At 40.2% G+C, this 18,561-nt stretch overlaps 1 protein-coding gene across 3 annotated transcripts in view; it reads right to left on the bottom strand.

The window, feature by feature from the left end:
• Window positions 1-5,895: 5,895 nt before the first annotated feature.
• The window catches only part of PTPN2 (protein tyrosine phosphatase non-receptor type 2), a 127,872-nt gene continuing 115,206 nt past the window's right edge, over window positions 5,896-18,561 (bottom strand). For 2 of the 3 annotated variants that reach the window (XM_077492405.1, XM_077492407.1), the window contains exon 10: window positions 8,894-9,958. In XM_077492405.1, the coding sequence (XP_077348531.1) occupies window positions 9,922-9,958 (37 nt within the window). In that variant the 3' untranslated portion in view covers window positions 8,894-9,921. Of the gene's footprint in view, window positions 6,260-8,893; window positions 9,959-18,561 lie in introns of those variants that run through there. The other variant, XM_077492406.1, reaches the window with a different exon arrangement.

Below are 18,561 nucleotides of genomic sequence, written 5' to 3'. Positions count from 1 at the left end.
AATGGTCCTGTATTTGGCTGCATCCATCTTCCCCTCAATTTTAACCATCTTCCCTGTCCCTGCTGAAGAAAAGCAGGCCCAAACCATGATGCTGCCACCACCATGTTTGACAGTGGGGATGGTGTGTTGAGGGTGATGAGCTGTGTTGCTTTTACGCCAAACATATAGTTTTGCATTGTGGGCAAAAAGTTCGATTTTGGTTTCATCTGACCAGAGCACCTTCTTCCACATGTTTGGTGTGTCTCCCAGGTGGCTTGTGGCAAACTTTAGACGGAGACTTTTTATGGATATCTTTGAGAAATGGCTTTCTTCTTGCCACTCTTCCATAAAGGCCAGATTTGTGCAGTGTAGTGAGTGTACGACTGATTGTTGTCCTATGGACAGACTCTCCCACCTCAGCTGTAGTTCTCTGCAGTTCCTCCAGAGTGATCATGGGCCTCTTGGCTGCATCTCTGATCAGTCTTCTCCTTGTCTGAGCTGAAAGTTTAGAGGGATGGCCAGGTCTTGGTAGATTTGCAGTGGTCCGATACTCCTTCCATTTCAAAATGATCGCTTGCACAGTGCTCCTTGGGGTGTTTAAAGCTTGGGAAATCTTTTTGTATCCAAATCCGGCTTTAAACTTCTCCACAACAGTATTACGGACCTGCCTGGTGTGTTCCTTGGTCTTCATGATGCTCTCTGCGCTTTCAACAGAACCCTGAGACCATCACAGAGCAGGTGCATTTATACAAAGACTTGATTACACACAGGTGGATTCTATTTATCACCATCAGTCATTTAGGACAACATTGGATCATTCAGAGATCCTCTCTGAACTTCTGGAGTGAGTTTGCTGCACTGAAAGTAAAGGGGCCGAATAATTTTGCACGCGCCACTTTTCAGTTTTTTATTAGCTAAAAAAGTTTAAAATATCCAATAGATTTCGATTTTTTCCACTTCACAATTGTGTCCCACTTGTTGGTGATTCTTCACAAAAAATAAAAATTTTATATCTTTATGTTTGAAGCCTGAAATGTGGCAAAAGGTTGAAAAGTTCAAGGGGGCCGAATACTTTCGCAAGGCACTGTATATGTGATGGATCAGAACACAATAGTCTAAGTTGGTGAAGTAAAATGAGAAAAATATGTACATAAAACTATTTTTCAGAAATAACTGATAATTGGCATGTGCGTCTGTATTCACCCCCTTTGTTATGAAGCCCATAAAAAGCTCTGGTGCAACCAATTACCTTCAGAAGTCACATAATTAGTGAAATGGTGTCCACCTGTGTGCAATCTAAGTGTCACATGATCTGTCATTACATATACACACCTTTTTGATTGACCCCAGGGGCTGCAACGCCTAAGCAGGAGGCACCACTAACCAAACACTGCCAGGAAGACCAAGGAACGTTCCAAACAAGTAAGGGACAATGTTGTTGAGAAGTACAAGTCAGGGTTAAGATTAAAAAAAAAAAAAAAAAGAAGAATACAAATCTTTTTTGATCCCTAGGAGCACCAGAAAATCTTTCACAACCAAATGGAAAGAACATGGCACAACAGCAAATTTGCCAAGAGAAGGCTGCACACCAAAACTCACGGAACCAGCAAGGAGGGCATCAGAGAGGCAGCACAGAGACCTAAGGTAACCCAGCAGAGTTCCACAGCAGAGACTGAAGCATCTGTACATAAGACGGCAATAAGCCGTATGCTCCATAGGAGTTGAGTTTTATGGCAGAGTGGCCAGAAGAAATACAAGTTAGGGTTAGGTTATAAAAAAAATATCCAAATCTTTGATAATCCCTAGGAGCGCTATCAAATCGATCATAACCAAATGGAAAGAACATGGCACAACAAGCAAACCTGCCATGAGACGGCCGCACATCAAAACTCATGGACCGGGCAAGAAGGGCATTAATCAGAGGGCAGCACAGAGACCTAAGGTAACCCTGGTGGAGCTGCAGAGACTGAGGCCGCGTACACACGGGCGGACTGTTCACCCAACTTTGTCCGCTGAACAGTGTTTCAGCGGACAGTCCGCTCGTGTGTGGGCTTCAGCGGACTGTTTCAGCGGACAGTCTGACGAACAAAGTTTTTCGGAATTTCCGTAAGACTGTCCGCCCAAACTTGGTTTCAGCGGACAGTCCGCTCGTGTGTAGGCTCGTTCGACAGACTAAGTTTCGCGCATGCTCAGAAAGGATTTACACGGCGAAGGTTGCATTGCAGTGTATTGGACGTCGAATTTCTCGTCCCATCGTACGTGCCGTTCACGTCATCGCGCACGCTTTCAGCGGACTGTCTGCTCATCGTGTGTGGTCAAGTCCGTTCATGCAAATTTTGAGCGGACTGTTTGTCGGATTGTCTGACGAACTAAGTTGGGCGAACAGTCCGCCCGTGTGTACGCGGCCTCAAGTATCTGTACATAGGATGACAATAAAGCCGTACGCTCTATAGAGTTGGGCTTTATGGCAGAGTGGCCAGAAGAATGCCATTACTTTCAGCAAAAAACAAAATGGCACGTTTTGAGTTTGTGAAAAGGTATGTGGGAGACTCCCAAAATGCAAGGAGGAAGGTGCGCTTGTCTGATGTGACTAAAATTGAACTTTTTGGCCAAAGAAAATGCTATGTCTGGCCAAACCCAACCCAACACATATCACCCAAAGAACACCACCCCCACAGTGAAACGTGGTGGCAGCATCATGCTGTGGGGATGTTTTTCAACAGTTGGGACTAGGAAACAGGTCAGAGTTGAGGGAAAGATGGATGGTGCTAAATACAGGGATATTCTTCAACAAAACCTGAGGCTAGGGTGGAGGTTCATCTTCCAGCAGGACAATGACCCCAAACATACCGCTGAAGCAATGCTTGAGTGGTTTAAGGGGAACATGTAAATGTTTTAGGTATGGCCTAGTCAAAGCCCAGACCTCAATCCAATAGATTAGAAATCTGTGGTCAGACTTAAAGATTGATGTTCACAAGTGCAAACCATCCAACTTGAAGGAGCTGGAGCAGTTTTGCAAGGAGGAGTGGGCAAAAATCCCAGTGGTAAGATGTGGCAAGCTCAGAGACTTATCCAAAGTGACTTGGAGCTGTGATAGCCGCAAAAGGTGGCTCTACAAAGTATTGACTTCACGGGGGTGAATAGTTATGCACATTGACTTTTTATGTTATTTTATCTTATTTGTTGTTTGCTTCACACTAAAAAAAAAAATCTACAAAGTTGTGGGCATGTTCTATAAATTAAATGATACAAATCCTCAAACAATCCATGTTAATTTCAGATTGTGAGGCAACAAAACATAAAATGCCAAGGGGGTGATACTTTTGCAAGGTACTGTAGATTGCAGTTTAACAGCACTTGTTAAACTTACACTAGGGTCTCGGAACACATCTGAAGAGGAGAGAAGGAGACTGCAGGAACCAGTAGCAAAAAACGGAGGAAGCACTGAACTGGATTGTGGCGAGCCAGACTGCTGAAGAAAGTGTGCAGTAATCTCTGCCCCGTGAAATGAAACTTGAGTCACAATAGGGATGGACTGTCAGCACTGACAGGAGCGTGCCAAAGTGCTCAATGCTGCAGGTATGTGTGTGGGATCCACTGAACAGCAGTGTAATAGCAAAAACACTGCTTGGCCAGGTAATGGAGCGCCAGGCTGCCAGAGGATCAGTCTTGAATTCACGTGTGCTAGGTATCTTCGGACACACTGCGCAGACCCAATGTCAGGAGGTGGAGCACTTAGGCATATATGTTTCAGGGCACTGCACCTTTGTCAACGTCATCATTTCCTGACTACCGATCGCATTTTTGGAGGGTATGAAGCACCAGGACACACCCACAAAATAACCACATTTTAGAATGTAAACACCCCATGGAACTTTTAAGAAGCATGCTGCATCTTTTGACTATTTTTTGCTACAAATTTTTTGGAATATGCAGAAATGAAAGTTTTTTTCACACAAAGTTGTCAATTGAATAAGATATTTCTTGGAGCATAGACATACCTAGAAATACACTCCAAAACTCATTCTTCTACTCCTGGATATGGGGATACAACATGTACAATACTTTTTCAATGTCTGGGTTGATTATATACCAGACATTGTATCTTGTGTATCCCACAAATCAACCAACTGTATTAAGACAAATGCACACTAATGGTTGCCTCTATAGGAGTGGTCAGGGAATAGCTTATTGTAGCATCACTAATAGCAGTTCCTTTATGTCAAGCTAGCCTATACTGGTACATGGCTACCCCTAGGAATGTTATGTTCACTCACCAGGAAGTACAGGAGGCTGAAGGGAAAAACAAGAGTTTGAGTGGTTCCAGGACTGCAGTTGGCAGCAGGGAATAGTTGGAACTGGTGTCTCACAGGAACATAGTCAGACGTGCAGATGGGTCAGTTCAAGCCGCATGCAGAGACAGGGTCAGCAAACAGGCAAAGGATTGGTCCAGTCAACGGGCCAAAATGTGGTCTATAAACAGCCCAGGCGGTAGGCAGAGGCAACCCTGCACTGGTGTGGTAGTGATCAGAAAAATTGTTGATAGCTACATTGGTCCAGTGACACTGGGGACTAGTGTGGCAGCAATCAGGAACAGTTGTTGAATTATACTGGTCAGGTGACACTGGGACTGGTGTGGCAACAAGCAGGGACACCGTTGCTAGCTTACACTGGTGGAGTGACACTGCAACTGGTGTAGCGATGACCATAACCTTTGTGACAGCGATTAGGGAATATATGACTGGTATGTCGTGATTAGGGACACTGAGCGGGCATCAGTGATTGGGGACACTGGCTGGCAGCAATGGTCTGGTGATATTGTACTGCTGTGGCAGTGATCAGAGATGATGGCTAGTGGCACTGACATACAGTGATGCCATTGTACATGATCACTGCCACAGTGGTACGATATCACCATAATGTAAATAAACCAATTTTTTTTTCTTCATTATATCTGTACACCAGAGTATTGTTCGTAGTAATTCTGTACTATAATGAAACTTTGGTATTTTTTTTTTTTTGCATTAAGATTGCTTATACAGCCATGATGGCTGTATAATCAATCATTTCTGACAGTTCTCGCATTGAGAACACTTGTGATAAGCTGCGATTGGCTACAGCTATCACATGGTACAGGGATAATATGTGCTTGGTCCTGTACCATATGATCACTGTGGCCAATCACAGAGCTCACAGTAGTTCTGAATGGCAGCCTTCTTTACTACTGGACCTGTGATTGGTCACAGCAATAACATTGTACCAAAATGGAGCACTGCTGCTTGGTACTCGGATCAGTGATCCATAGTGTCTGGTGGACACAACAGTCCTAGGATCATGTCAATGAACATCCCCTGGGGCATGCAGAAGGCACAGATCTGGGAAGATGTACAGGTACAGCCCCCAGATCAACACGTGTTCTGCCCAGCCATTTATATGCAATGGCCAGGAAGGAAGCGGTTAAGCACATAGTGTGTTGTGTATTGACTTAGATGAGGATCAGATCACACATCACAAATGGGTTCATATTCTTACCACTGCATAAGTTATATAACTTTGCTGTGAAGTCATGTAGTTGTTTTGTTAGAATGTGGCATGATTACAGAGGTGTAAAACCTGGATTCTTTGTATGCTGATCGATGTAAACAGTTTATTGGCAGGGGATAGAGCAAATACTGCGACTATAAAAAGCAGCTACCTGGATTTGCTTTTCGTAAATAACCCCCACAATCTCTCTATGTCCAACCTAAGATCAGTACAAATTCCAGGTACCTACCAGCACTTTCATACTTTAGTGATTGTAACCCATATCAAAGTTAAGAAAACTTTCTTTGGAATTATAAATGCAGCAACCTAACCATCCTTTTGTACAAAGCAGTAATATATTCATTTACCACATAAATAAAATAAAAATCACAGTAACATTTTAAAAAAATATTTAATGCTGCCAAAAAGTATAAAAATACATTGTAAATGGCAGAATGATACAAAGTACTTTTCTACTGTATCTTACATAGATTCTAGAACACATGCATTATAAAACACCCGACGATACTTGAAGTGAACTTGGTCTGCAAAGTTTCATGCTGGTGATGTCCTTCACCCCCTGGCTGGAGACGTTTACGCGGTAAACAGATAACACAATGAGGTCAGCACATTAATGAACCTCACATATTCTCCTGAAGAGGGTTTCATGTCTTGCTTTGCATGTCAATGGACTCTCAGTGTAACTGCTGTAGAATAGTCACAAGCTGCACAGGTTTAGGTATCGAGGAGCCTCGGCCTATGACACAATGCAAAACAAAAATGACCAATTCAGTAACATATGGCAAAATAAAAGTTTGGAAAAACAAACACCCTCAACCCACAAAAAGTTATCCTACATTAGGTAAGAAATGGAGCTTATTTCTATGACATCCCTATATAAAACAATCCTATGCCAACAGCTGTAGTTTTCTCCACACAAAATATTACCTCATTACTGTAGAATAAATTTTTCCTAGACAACAAAGAATGCTACCAGGAAGTCCGTCATATTAAGTTTATTTAAAAAAAAAAAAAAAAAAAAAAAAAAAAAAAAAAAAAAACCACAATGCAAATGGAAAACCTCTCTCCTCATTATCCTATAAGTGGTTACTGTGGATTATTGCACTACTTCATTGACTAATCCCCACAGGTGTCAAAATTATGGCGTTCAATTCAATATTTTCAGAGTTGAGTAAAAAATAAATCATATCATTGCCATATGCTAACCTAAAAACAAGGGTTTTAGCTTACTTCCATTTCTAGGGCTTAAAAAAAAAAAAAAAAAAAAAAAAAAAGAGGATTGGACATGTATTCAAGGATTAACACAGAAAAGTGACAGGTGGACATCATTAAACCAGTTGCGCACCTGAAGCTCCTAGTTGCTCTTCAAGTTGCCCTTGAAATAAAGCAGAAAGGTTGTAACTTGGTGTCCCTGGGTTTCTAAAAGCTGTAAATAAAATGCATCACCTCCATAAGAGTAAAATAAGCTTCTTAAATAAAAAAAGTAATTCAACTCATACAAATAATATATATATTTGTTTATTTGAAGACTGATCTGCTCCTTTTTTTGACTAGTGCCAATTTATCTCTGCCCAGGAATCTCATACATTACAGGTAGTAATGACGCCATTTTTTTTTCCTTTAAGTAGCTCAGTCATTGTCAACCTCTAAAGTATATGGCTACCTTTGATGTAGGTTACAGAGCATAATGTAGCAATAATCTTGCACACTTGCAGCACTGCACTGTTCTAGGCTGTTGCACGCTGTTTCGTTTACAATAGAGTGCCATTAGTTAGTATGAATGGGCTCTCAATACACCTGCAATGTGTTTGGCAAATCAACACTCAGAGCGCTTACATCTGTGCATTGTGGTGTGCTATAGTTTTAGCAAAGTACTACATTAGGACTCTGTTAAACGATTTTAGCTGAAGTCGGTGCAATCCCATCCTCAAGTGAGCTCTGCATTTGCCGTGGTGTTGCACACCTGATCAGCTATGACACTAGCCAAATGAGGGCTTGAAAGATCTGACAAGAGCCGACATAAGCACACTGTGCTTGCGCTGGTAAACAGAATATAAATAAGAACACAACATAAAATATGTACAGCATGTATGTTTAATTACGGTTTTATTTAAGTTTTTTGAACATATATAAAACTTGAGATTTTATTATTTGGGAAACCACTAAAATGAATGGTTTTGTTTCACTTGAAGATAGAAAAGGTCCACTAAACTGGACTTTTTAATTAAGTGAAAAAAAAAATCTTGCCTGAACATACCTTATGCAAGATTCATTTTCTTGGCATGCAATTAGATTATTACCATGTGTAGGTGTCATTAAAAAGTGTTTGGAAAAAAAACAATTCTTTCTTTAAAGCTGAGCCAAGGTAAAATAAAGTCTTACACTGCAAGGGCTAATTGCTCATTTAGTCTAGGGGAGGGGTCTCCAAACTAAGCAAATGGCCAGTTTACTGTCCTTCAGGACTGGAGGCTGGACTGTGGCCATTGGGAGTAGAAAATGCATCAGTGGGGAAAAATAAAGCCCCGTTATTTGTTTCAGTGCAACAAACTGTGCCCCATTTGAGGTTAGTGGGAGGAAGGATACCCCATTATTGGTATTAGGTGCCATTGCTAGCGTCGTGGAAGGAATTGTGCCCCGTCATAGGGAGGAATTGTACCCCTTCATTAGTTGGGGGGAATTAAGGCCCATTGTTGATACCAGTGGATAAAATACTGCCCCAAGGGCCAGATTAAAAGCATGCAAAGGGCTGCAGATGAGACCACTGGTCTAGGGGATGGTAAGAGCACATTTACTTACCAGATCCTCAGCTTCACAACAATTGGTTTACTACCTCCGCAGTAGACTGTCCCTCAGTGTCCTCATGTCTACTGCAGGGCTATAGTCCTTGCATCAGATTTGATGTCAAATGACCTTAGACTGTTGGGGTGCAGGGGAGAAGACGCTGTAGTGGACTGGTCCAGCAGTGCAGAGCAGCCTGCAGGAGCAGAGGATCAGGTAAGTAAAACTGCTGTACTCAGACCCCTAGGCATAAATGAGCAGTTAAGGGAGAATTTGTAGTTTTCCCCAAGTTTAGCTTTAATTCTTCTGCACCAAACCAGGAGAAAATAAAGGCATAGAATCAGTATGCTGTGGGCAATGACTATATTTTCTTTCTCTGGACACTTTAAAAAAGACCCTGTGAGGAGCAGATAGAAAAATACATTTCATTAATAGGGCAAAAAGGAAACCATTAATAGAACATTACTACTTTACTTTTCAATTCATAACTTAAATGTAACCAGAACTAAAACAAAACTTTTTTTTCTTCAAAGAATAAATATAACATAATCACTGCTCTAATCATACCCGAACAAAAGACACAGACAGGTCATGTGCTTGTAAGTAATTTATTTTTAACTGAATACAAAAAAAGTGATAAAGTAAAACATGGACTAAATGTTCCGTACTTAACATAGTGGAAGACTTGTGGGTATATTGCAAGGTAACAAGATTCAAAGTCCATGAATGTCAAATGACCTTTTATCAAGGTGCCAAGTATACTTGGGATTAGTTGGGTACTTATTAGACATTGGTTCCTCTTTTATAACCTGTCCTTGAATATGGTCAGTCTGTCGGCATTCAAGCTGCAAGTTCTAATATATCACCACAACCAGCATGAATGAAAGATGTAAGTATTCCCAAGGGGAGCCCCCAGGAATCAATTGCCAAGTAGTATTTACATTGTACACTTCTTTAAATGGGAACAAAAGATTTAAATACAAATCAAGTTTTAAATCTAGTAGCGACTAACAAAAAACAACAAAAAACAAGGGTCATTTGGTAAAGAGGCATAAAGTGGGTGGCCATAAGGAAAATTAATCTTCTAAAGTGCACCAGGCACATAAAGAAAACGGCTACTTGAATTGTTAACAAGATCTCTGCTAGGAAGACCAGAATTATGGTAAAGTCAAGCTCCTTCAGCAGAGAACATGGGGCCATCACCTCTTGATTTGGTTACCACAATAAATCGGTCTTTGAGTCCTGGAGTAGAAGCCAAGAATTTTATGACTTCTGATACTTTTAAGGAAGCAAGGTGGTTAAGTTCAAGCAGAGTTGTGTTTTGACTATAGGCTCACTTTAAGAAACTGCTTCAGAACAAAATGCAGCAACCATATTTTACATTGTCCATGTACTTTTCTTCCAAAGGCATGACGTAATTTACTATTTCAGTAATTGTAATTAACTAAAATCAGTTTTTTACCAAGTTGATGCACTCCAAAAAAGGTAAAATTAAGCTTGCAATGAAAGCATTAGCTTTTCTCCAGAGCAATATTTGGATGGTCATCGCCAGTACAGAAGTGGAATTTAAAATTTAATAATCTTTCTAAAAGATAAATACTTCCTATATAGGCATTTCAGCTAAGTGTTCAATTGTTTTGTTGTAGCTGCAAACAGGCTGTTGAACAAAAACATACAAAAAATATAATTTTGGCAAGATGTTCTAGGACAGGCAGTGTGTTAAAGAATGACAGACCGTGAACTTCCCACACTCATGATACAAGTCTTCATACTGGTAAAAAGCGACCAACAAGCGATCTGTGCATCATGAAAGTAAAATATATTCCAGCATTGTTTTTTAATTCAATAAACAGTACATGGAATACAGTCAACCAGATGTGTGTATTCATTCACAACCCCATCAACCTGAAGAGCGCTCTCTCTGGGAATACGATATAGTCGCCTCTATGTCTCAGAAAACTCAGAAATGGCCCCCAATAATTACACTACTTCTAAAGTATGATCCATTTTACCTAACCAACTGGCCCATAACTAAAACGGAACTTCATCAAGAAGTCACTCTTAGTGTATGTCAGTTTTTCATAGGATAGTGTAGAATGCATATTTCAGCCACTCCCCAACTAAGCAGGAAACCAGAGTAATTTTCTAGCTATTTGTTTTCTGGTTGTGAATAAAGCTGGCCATACACTGCTCGATGTTAGATTGGTTGGCGACACTGTCAGCACTAGGGAAACAGCTCCTGAATCCAGTGCCCAGAAAATGACATTCCTCTCTTCACTCTGCTTAGAGTGGGTGCGGGAACTGAAGAATCACTCCCAAAGTTCGACCGCATATATGACCAACTTAAAGTTTTATTCATTGCATCAGTGATAAACTGATCTATGTTCACAGCGTTAATATAGTCCAATATACAAGTAGTAGGCTTTCAGACTATACTAAAATATTGCATTCAGATTTTGGATTCTCTGTTCTAGTAACTAAATAAGCCTGAGGCATAGCCAAAGGAGGTGCAGTAATTTCCCCTGCTCTACCACACTTTGCAGTCAAGAGTCACTGATTAGCCACTGGTTGTGTAGCAAGTCCTGTGAAGGACAATTATATCACCTTAGTAGCCATCTGCAGGAGCTTCTTACCACTGGTCTTCTGAAATGTTTCCGGGATTACCCTCTTAACAGCCTGTACTCTGCTAGGGGAAAAGCTTTAAGCAGCTTGTCTCCCTAATCAGGTTTTAAAATGATATTTTATGTACAATCTTTATCTAAAACGGACCACATAATGGATATGTTATCGTCAATGTGTGAAATTAGACATTGAAATTAGACATTGTTTAGAAAATCACAAAATGATAAAAATGGAATACGAAAGTATCAAACACTTATATTACACATTCCCTAGGCATTCTAATACTAAAAGGCAAACCAGCAAAGTAGGAAATACTAGCCTGTTCCAACAAGTAGGTCAATACTGGTCTTTTTCAGTAAGAGCCCTTTCACATCGAGGGCGTTTTGCAGGCACTATAGCGTTAGAAATAGTGCCTGCAATCCACCCTCAAACTGCTGCACCATTCATTCTGGTGTGAGGGCTTTCACACTGGAGCGGTGCACTGGCAGGACATCAGGAAAAGTCCTGCCAGCAGCTTCTTTGGAGCAGTGAAGGAGCGGTGCGCTTACCGCTCCTCCACCGCTGCTCCCCATTGAAATCAATGGGGCAGCGCGGCTATACCGTGGGCAAAACGCTGCTATTGTGGGCGGTTTTAACCCTTTCTCGGCCGATAACGAGGGGTACAAGTGCCCGCTAGCGGCCGAAATGCGACGCAAATCCGACGATAAAACGTCGCTAAAAATAGCTGCGTTTTACCGCCGACGCTATAGGCTCGGCGGTGTGAAAGGGGTCTAAGAAAGTCCTGTACTGCATTTTGTATTTCTTCTTTCATTTTGAAACAGGTCTGTTTTTTAATAAAGGCATTTTCAATTCATGACTTTTTATATATTGCATAAATCAGGGATCCTCAAACTACAGCCCTCCAGCTGTTGCAAAACTACACATCCCATGAGGCATTGTGAAACTCTGACATTCACAGACATGACTAGGCATGATGGGAATTGTAGTTCCTGAACAACTGGAGGGCCATAGTTTGAAGACCCATGGCATAAATAGTACTTGTTCTGAATAATGTATATGTATTCTATACATACAATGCCTAGGGAAAGTATATAGCATATTAAAATAACAGACACTTCATGCTTTGTCTATATAGACATATAGATTCTATGCAATGCTTGCTTTTCACACATTGCTGGTAACAGGTACAATTTGGAGGCGTTCTTCTTTAATTAGCACATAGACAGATGATTATCTGCTGGCATTGCCTATTTTGAAGAGAAGCTTAGCTTATGTATCATTCTTCATGTTACGCACTACAGCAAACCCCCAGCTAGTTCTAAATCACAAAAACAAGCTAAAGTGGCATTTAGTGCTGTTCAAATTCCCTTACAAACTGCAAAGAACAAACAAAAAAAAAATACTAACAAAAGCCATTCAAGTGGTTGTAAAACCTCTCCTATACCCAGTGAAGTGAAACGCCTCAGATGATACATAGAGGAAACAAATCTCTCTACATACGTTTTATTTGTAGATCTGTGGTCTTTCCCTTTCTACACTCTTTGGAAAGTGCAGATTGTGTTAGAAATCTTGTTTCCTCATGAGCAGTGGGTGTGGAAGTCTGGGCTTATACAGTGTGAGTGCTGATTGGAGGAAAGTCAACCCCCTCCCCCCTCCACATAGGCAGAGGAACAAAAGTAACATGCAGCATGCAGAGCTATACTGTGAATAGACAAGTTCTCTGCTAATCTACCTCTAAGCTCCCTCCCCGACATAAATTTCCAGCAGCTGTTATCTCATGTGTCAGAGAACTTGTCAGAAGTGACTGCTGATAAACAGAGGAATGGAGCAGAAGGACACCGCCTTTAGAACTTTGGGGAGAGATAAGTAAACACTGCAGAAATATGTGCCTAGGTCAAATTTCATGAATGGGGTTTTACAACCACTTTAAAGCTCTGGAAACAAAAATCAACAAATTAAAAATCTACTTTCAGCATGAGAATTACAAAAGACAAACAAAAAACACCACAAAAATGTGAGGTCTACACACTGCAACAGTGTACATAAAAAGGAGTGGTCCTATCAATACTTATTTGCTGGATACAACCTCTGCAATACAGGACATAAACCTATTGTTTGGGCAAGTAAAATGATAGCAGTATCCCACACAGAGTGAAGACATTAAAGGGGAAGTCCATCCTAAAACTAGAATCCCTGCATCTAAAGACACGCACAGTCTAACACAAACCTATAGCGCTGTAAAGAAAAAAAAATTAGCATCCATACCTTTTCTGAAGCCAATCCAACTCAATCTCTAGCAGCAGAAGCTCTGCAGAGGAGACAGCCGACAACTGCTGTGAAATGAATAGGGGGACAACGTCACCCATAGAGTTACCATGGGGCTTCTGTTGGACGTGTCCTCTGCACCCGCCTCCACAGCGAAGCCGCGGCTGACAGCTCTGCGTGGGATCGTTTTGGATCGCCTGCAGAAAAGGCATGTATACGGATTTTTTTTTTTTCACAGGGTTAGATAGGTTAGTCTTAGATGGCCGATGTCTGTAGATGCAGGGATTTAGTTTTAGGATGGACTTCTACTCCATCCAAACCCCAATGCTGGTATTACATGAGATCCAAACCACAGAACAGCCGACTTCATTATCTACACGTCAAATTTGTGACTGGTTATAGCAGGATAAAGCGAGAAAATAACTTATCAAAAACATTGAAAACTAAAGTGATTGTAAAAGCTTTACTTTAAAAAAAATAAAAAATAAAAGAATATGTTATACTTACCTGCACACAGCAACCCTGACCCTCATCCTGGTGTCCCAATATTTAAAATGTATGCACAGAAGTAGAGGACAAGAGCTACCTCCTTATGCCACAATATAGATTTCCTTTAAAACATTTTCTTGCTCAATAGTCAGAAAGCAGGTCAAACACCAGCATTTCGAATGCCCTTAACCTTCCAGCTAAGACCAGTTCCTTCTCCACTACAAGACCAATGTCTTCTGAGCAATAAAAAAAAAAGCAAGATAGTAGTCTCATGGAGAATGGCGCTCAAGCAGTAGCTTGGAGGAGTACATGTGAACTGAACCTATAAGGCTAAGAGCTGTTATTGTTACGAAATGTACTCCTGTGAAGTCTTACTTTGGAAATGTGAATACCTACAATAGGAGGTTTTATTCATTAAATCAAACTTTTTTTTTTTTTATTAGTGTTTATTTGGAAGGGGATAAAAAAAAAAAAAAGTGCTTCACATTAGCTTGTTTTTTTTTTTTTTTCTGTGCCGATTGTGTCATCTACCAGCTTGAATTAGAAGACTTAACTTAACTAAAACACGTAACAGCTGATCAGGCATGGTCCTACATTGGACTATACATTCCAATATATTTTTTATGTCTACAGAAGTGCAGATCTCACAAGAGGCAAATTCCAGTTTCCATTGTCCAGCTGCCAAGGCATACAGTTTATTTCTGTGCATGGGCACTCCAGCAACTTCTAAAGCTGTCACACATGGACTAGGTCTGGCCATAGAAAAAAAATGACTGCCCTTGCCTCGTTCAGGTGGGCATCTACTTTTACACTTGACTAGTTTGAAGACCAATGTGTACCGTAAGCTTTTACACATTTGCCAAGTTGCCCTGCACAAGGAAAGGAAACACTGACCAGCCTGTATTACAGAAGTTTCTGCATTGGAAAGTGAAAAAATAATACAGAAAAAGTATTACTGCTTCAGACAGCCTTACATATCGTCCACTGGTCACTGGTGCACATCTACTGGGATCCATTCCTCCCTGCAGTATCCGGATACAATTGGGCTGCACTTTCATTGTGTATTCTTTATATCCAACAAGCTTTCCTGCAAGTGATGAAAACTCATGAAGACATCACTCGTCGACAAACCCTCTTCTACTCCTTCGATGCATTATTTATTCATAGTAAAGGCTTAGACATGAGGGTCATGCAAGTGGAACTTCACGCTCCCATTCAACATTGATTATTTCTAATCCTCATGCTGCTAGCATTATTAAATAAATAGTAAAAAGTATATCATTTTTAATGGTGTTAAACTTTTCTCACATTTCTAAAGTTACTTCTGGGGCATTTGCCTGGGCAAGAACCCTAGGAGTCTTCAGGAGGAGATGGAAGGAGTGGTTTTCTCCAAGCACACTCTCCTGCATGCATGCTTGGGCTAATGGCAGATGGATTGCAGGAAGTAAATGCTACATGAAACACTTGCCCTTACTCAAAATGGCCACAGCCATAAATGCTTGGGAGTGTTTTTCAAAGTGATTTCTCAACAAAATAAAAAACAGACATGGATGGATGCGTAAATTTGCTTTGAATAAAAAAAAAAAAAATTAAATAGTGTTTTTCATTTGTGGTGCTCAGATGTAGTGAAGATCTGCTTCAAGTATCTATTGGGGCAAAATGCATAGCAGTGGGCTCGGGTCTTGCAATATGTTATGTGCAGTCTGTTTAAATTACTTCCAATAAAGCTTGTTGGATATAAAAGATAAAAACAACGAAAGTGCAGCCTACTGGTTGTTATCTAGAATTTACTGGATTACTGCACAGGATTTAGAAGAATTACCCAAAGGACACCAAGATTTAAAGTGGTTGTAAACCTGAAAAAAGTAAAAAACGTACAATGAACACACTACCTTATTCAGCAAAGGAGGACAAGCAACCTGTCCTTAGTCTGGCTGGGAAATAAGCTGCCACCCGTCTGCAATCTTCCTGGGGTTCCCTCAATGAAAAAATCCTTCACAGGTAAACAAAAAGGTGTCGCCACACCCCTTTTCCTGTGACTAAATATTTAGACCCATACACAAACATGAGAAGTGGCTGTGTCCCTCATCTCTCTTCCCAACTCCTCATGCTGCCCCTGGGATTGGCTGTTCTGTGCCTCAGTGTGCAAAGCTGGGGGGGGGGGGGGGGTGGTCCGGTGACATTGCGACTTCCCTCCCGAGCACTAGGCTCCTGACACACCAACTGAATCGGACAGGTTCTGTAGGCTATTAATGAACATCAACGTGATATACAAAAGGTAACAAGAATGCGATCTAATACATTAAGGTACTGATTATGTACAGATAGTGGTCTTTCAGATTTACAGAACATGGGGTTTACAACCACTTAAAGATTACACATAGCTCTTATAAAAAACATTTAAACAAAATTTGTTTAGCCTGGATTTCAGCTTTAAGACTCTTAATAAAAAAAAAATAAAAAAAAAACCCAACACTGATGTGTTGGCAAAATCTCATGGCTCTAGCATGTGCTTGCTGCAGCAAGTATTAAGTTGGTCTACAAAGCGTGAAATTATGTTTTATGTCAAGGGTTCAGGCTGCTGATGGTGGTGGTGGGGCAATGGTGAAACTGAAAAGCATAAACAAAAAATCCTTGTATGGATCATTCCTGGCATTTTGACTATCAATGAAAGGTAAAAAATCAGGGCAAAATTGGTCCCATCCAGTACTTGGAAAATTTTTAACTGAAACAGAGCATGTGGGGAATTATACATGCGTGTCTATATGAATTATACTACTAGATTCCCATTAGTGAACTTGTATTGTAGGTCAAAAAAAAAGGATGACTGAATTTGATTTACAAAGGCTTTGGATACCCCTTACAATTGGGAAGCTTTCTTCTACTGCAGTTTACCACCAATAGGCTTTTAATCAATATGACATGTTTATGGAAATGTGAACATTACAAAAAAATATTTCCAGTCTAATATGGGTCATAAGCAACTGCTTTATGAAATGTCTTATACTTTAGCTTCTTAAGCAAGAATTATATACATAAAACTAATAAGGCTGTGATCATAAAACGCAGCTCATTGCTTAGGGTCCAACTAATTCAGCATTCAGCTAGTAGCCTTAAACAAGAGGGAAATGTGCTTTAGCTATGAGGCCAAACAATGAGAAAACCCACTCACAATGCAAACACAGAAATCAGCAGCGCCTGTTGGAGCAATCCCATGCTGAAGTATGTGCCAAAAAGTTATCTTAACAGTAGAAAAGGTCTTTGTCTCATTAAGTTTAATGTTTTCTGTTGGTAATAAACATGTGTAATTTAAATTAGCCATTTAACTGCTGTGGCAGATGGCAGATCTGCATCTTACATAGTTTGTGGGGGGGGGGGGGGGGCACAAATCCACATAGGTCAACCAATCTACAATTGCTTTGCTGAGCACATAGGAAAAACAACATAGGCAGCTGCTTCAATAGCCAATTGGGATGATTAAAAATAAATAAATAAATAATAATTAAAAAAAAAGCTTGTTTCGATTAGAGGTTGGCATAGTTGCTAGAAATTGTCTGACAGATGCCTGGTGGTTTAAGCCAAAAGTCACAGAGCGCCTGTGTATGACTGCTACCCTTGGGGTTTGCCAGAACCAATAGAAAGCTCTGCTAACTGAAGGTGATGCTAGAGCCTGGTGCATGACCGTGTAGCTTAAAAGGCATGATGGAACAGGAATGAAAAGGTAAAAAAATAAATGGATGAATACAGGGATCTTCTAGGGTCTACAGAAAAGGAGGAGGTGGGAAGAAAAGCAAACTTGTAAACTCCACAGCTACTCCATCCTACCTGTATGAGCAAAAAAAAAAAACTTTTCTAGGAGGAAAATACTGAGCACTATTAGTAGGTCACAGTGCAAAGTTCACAACAGTGCAAGGAGTCCAATCTACAGATACGCAAGAGGTGAAAGCACCAAGCTTTTTAAAAACTGCACCTGCACAGGGGTCTTCTTAATACATTTTATACATTTTTTACTCAAAGCCCATTCATATCAGTGCATTGTGGTAAAATGAGCATTTTTATTGTGCATTGTTGAAGCACGCCTACCATGAAGTATGCACTGCAGTGCCATTCATTTTCAATCGCATCCCAACAAAGCATCTAAATCGTGGTGTGCCAACAACATATAAATAGGATACGTCTATGCATTGCGTTGAAAAAAGTTTTAAAAAAAGTTGCGTGAGGCATGTCCAATTTTTGTGCAATGCAGAGCTTTGGCAGGCCATGAAAAATTAATGGACTGTTCAATGCATGGTAAAATTAAAGATCATTTCCCCAATGGACTCTGTTGCTTTATTTGCAGTGAAACATACCATGGATTGCGTTAAAAATGTTACTGCATGTCTGATTTTCTTGCATTGTGGGCCTATTCAAAATGAATGGGCTGCTTTAATATGATGCATGTTAACAGAACACAACAATGAAGAGGTATGAATGGGTCCCTATTCCAAGTAGTCTTAGCAAAACCAATAAAACAGCAACTTAGATGCTGTACCGTGAAAAATAATTCTCTCTTTTTTTTTTTTAAAACCTACAAAATTAATTTACTTTTACATAGACGCTCTTTACAAACTGATATATCTATGAAAATCAAATGAAAAACATTTCTAGAAAAAAAAAATATCACATGCTCTCAGTGCTGCAACAAGGTGCTAAGGAGACTAAGCGGCCTAACTGGCTGTAACCCACTGAAAACAGAATTCATGTTTATTGTGCACATCCTTGTACCATCTCCGATATCTTCTCTTTTATGGAGAAAAAAAAAAAAAACATTCTTTAAAAAAAGAAAAAACTAAAAACGTAATGGATTGTGCACAAATTTGCAAACATTTTTTGGAAGCTATAAAA

This window comes from Lithobates pipiens, unplaced genomic scaffold (genome assembly GCF_037356315.1).
Source record: "Lithobates pipiens isolate NorthernLeopardFrog02 unplaced genomic scaffold, aLitPip1_a1.2 Scaffold_19, whole genome shotgun sequence".
NCBI lineage: Eukaryota > Metazoa > Chordata > Amphibia > Anura > Ranidae > Lithobates > Lithobates pipiens.
Note: the sequence above shows the minus strand (reverse complement) of the source record. Positions and strands in the feature narration are given on the sequence as shown.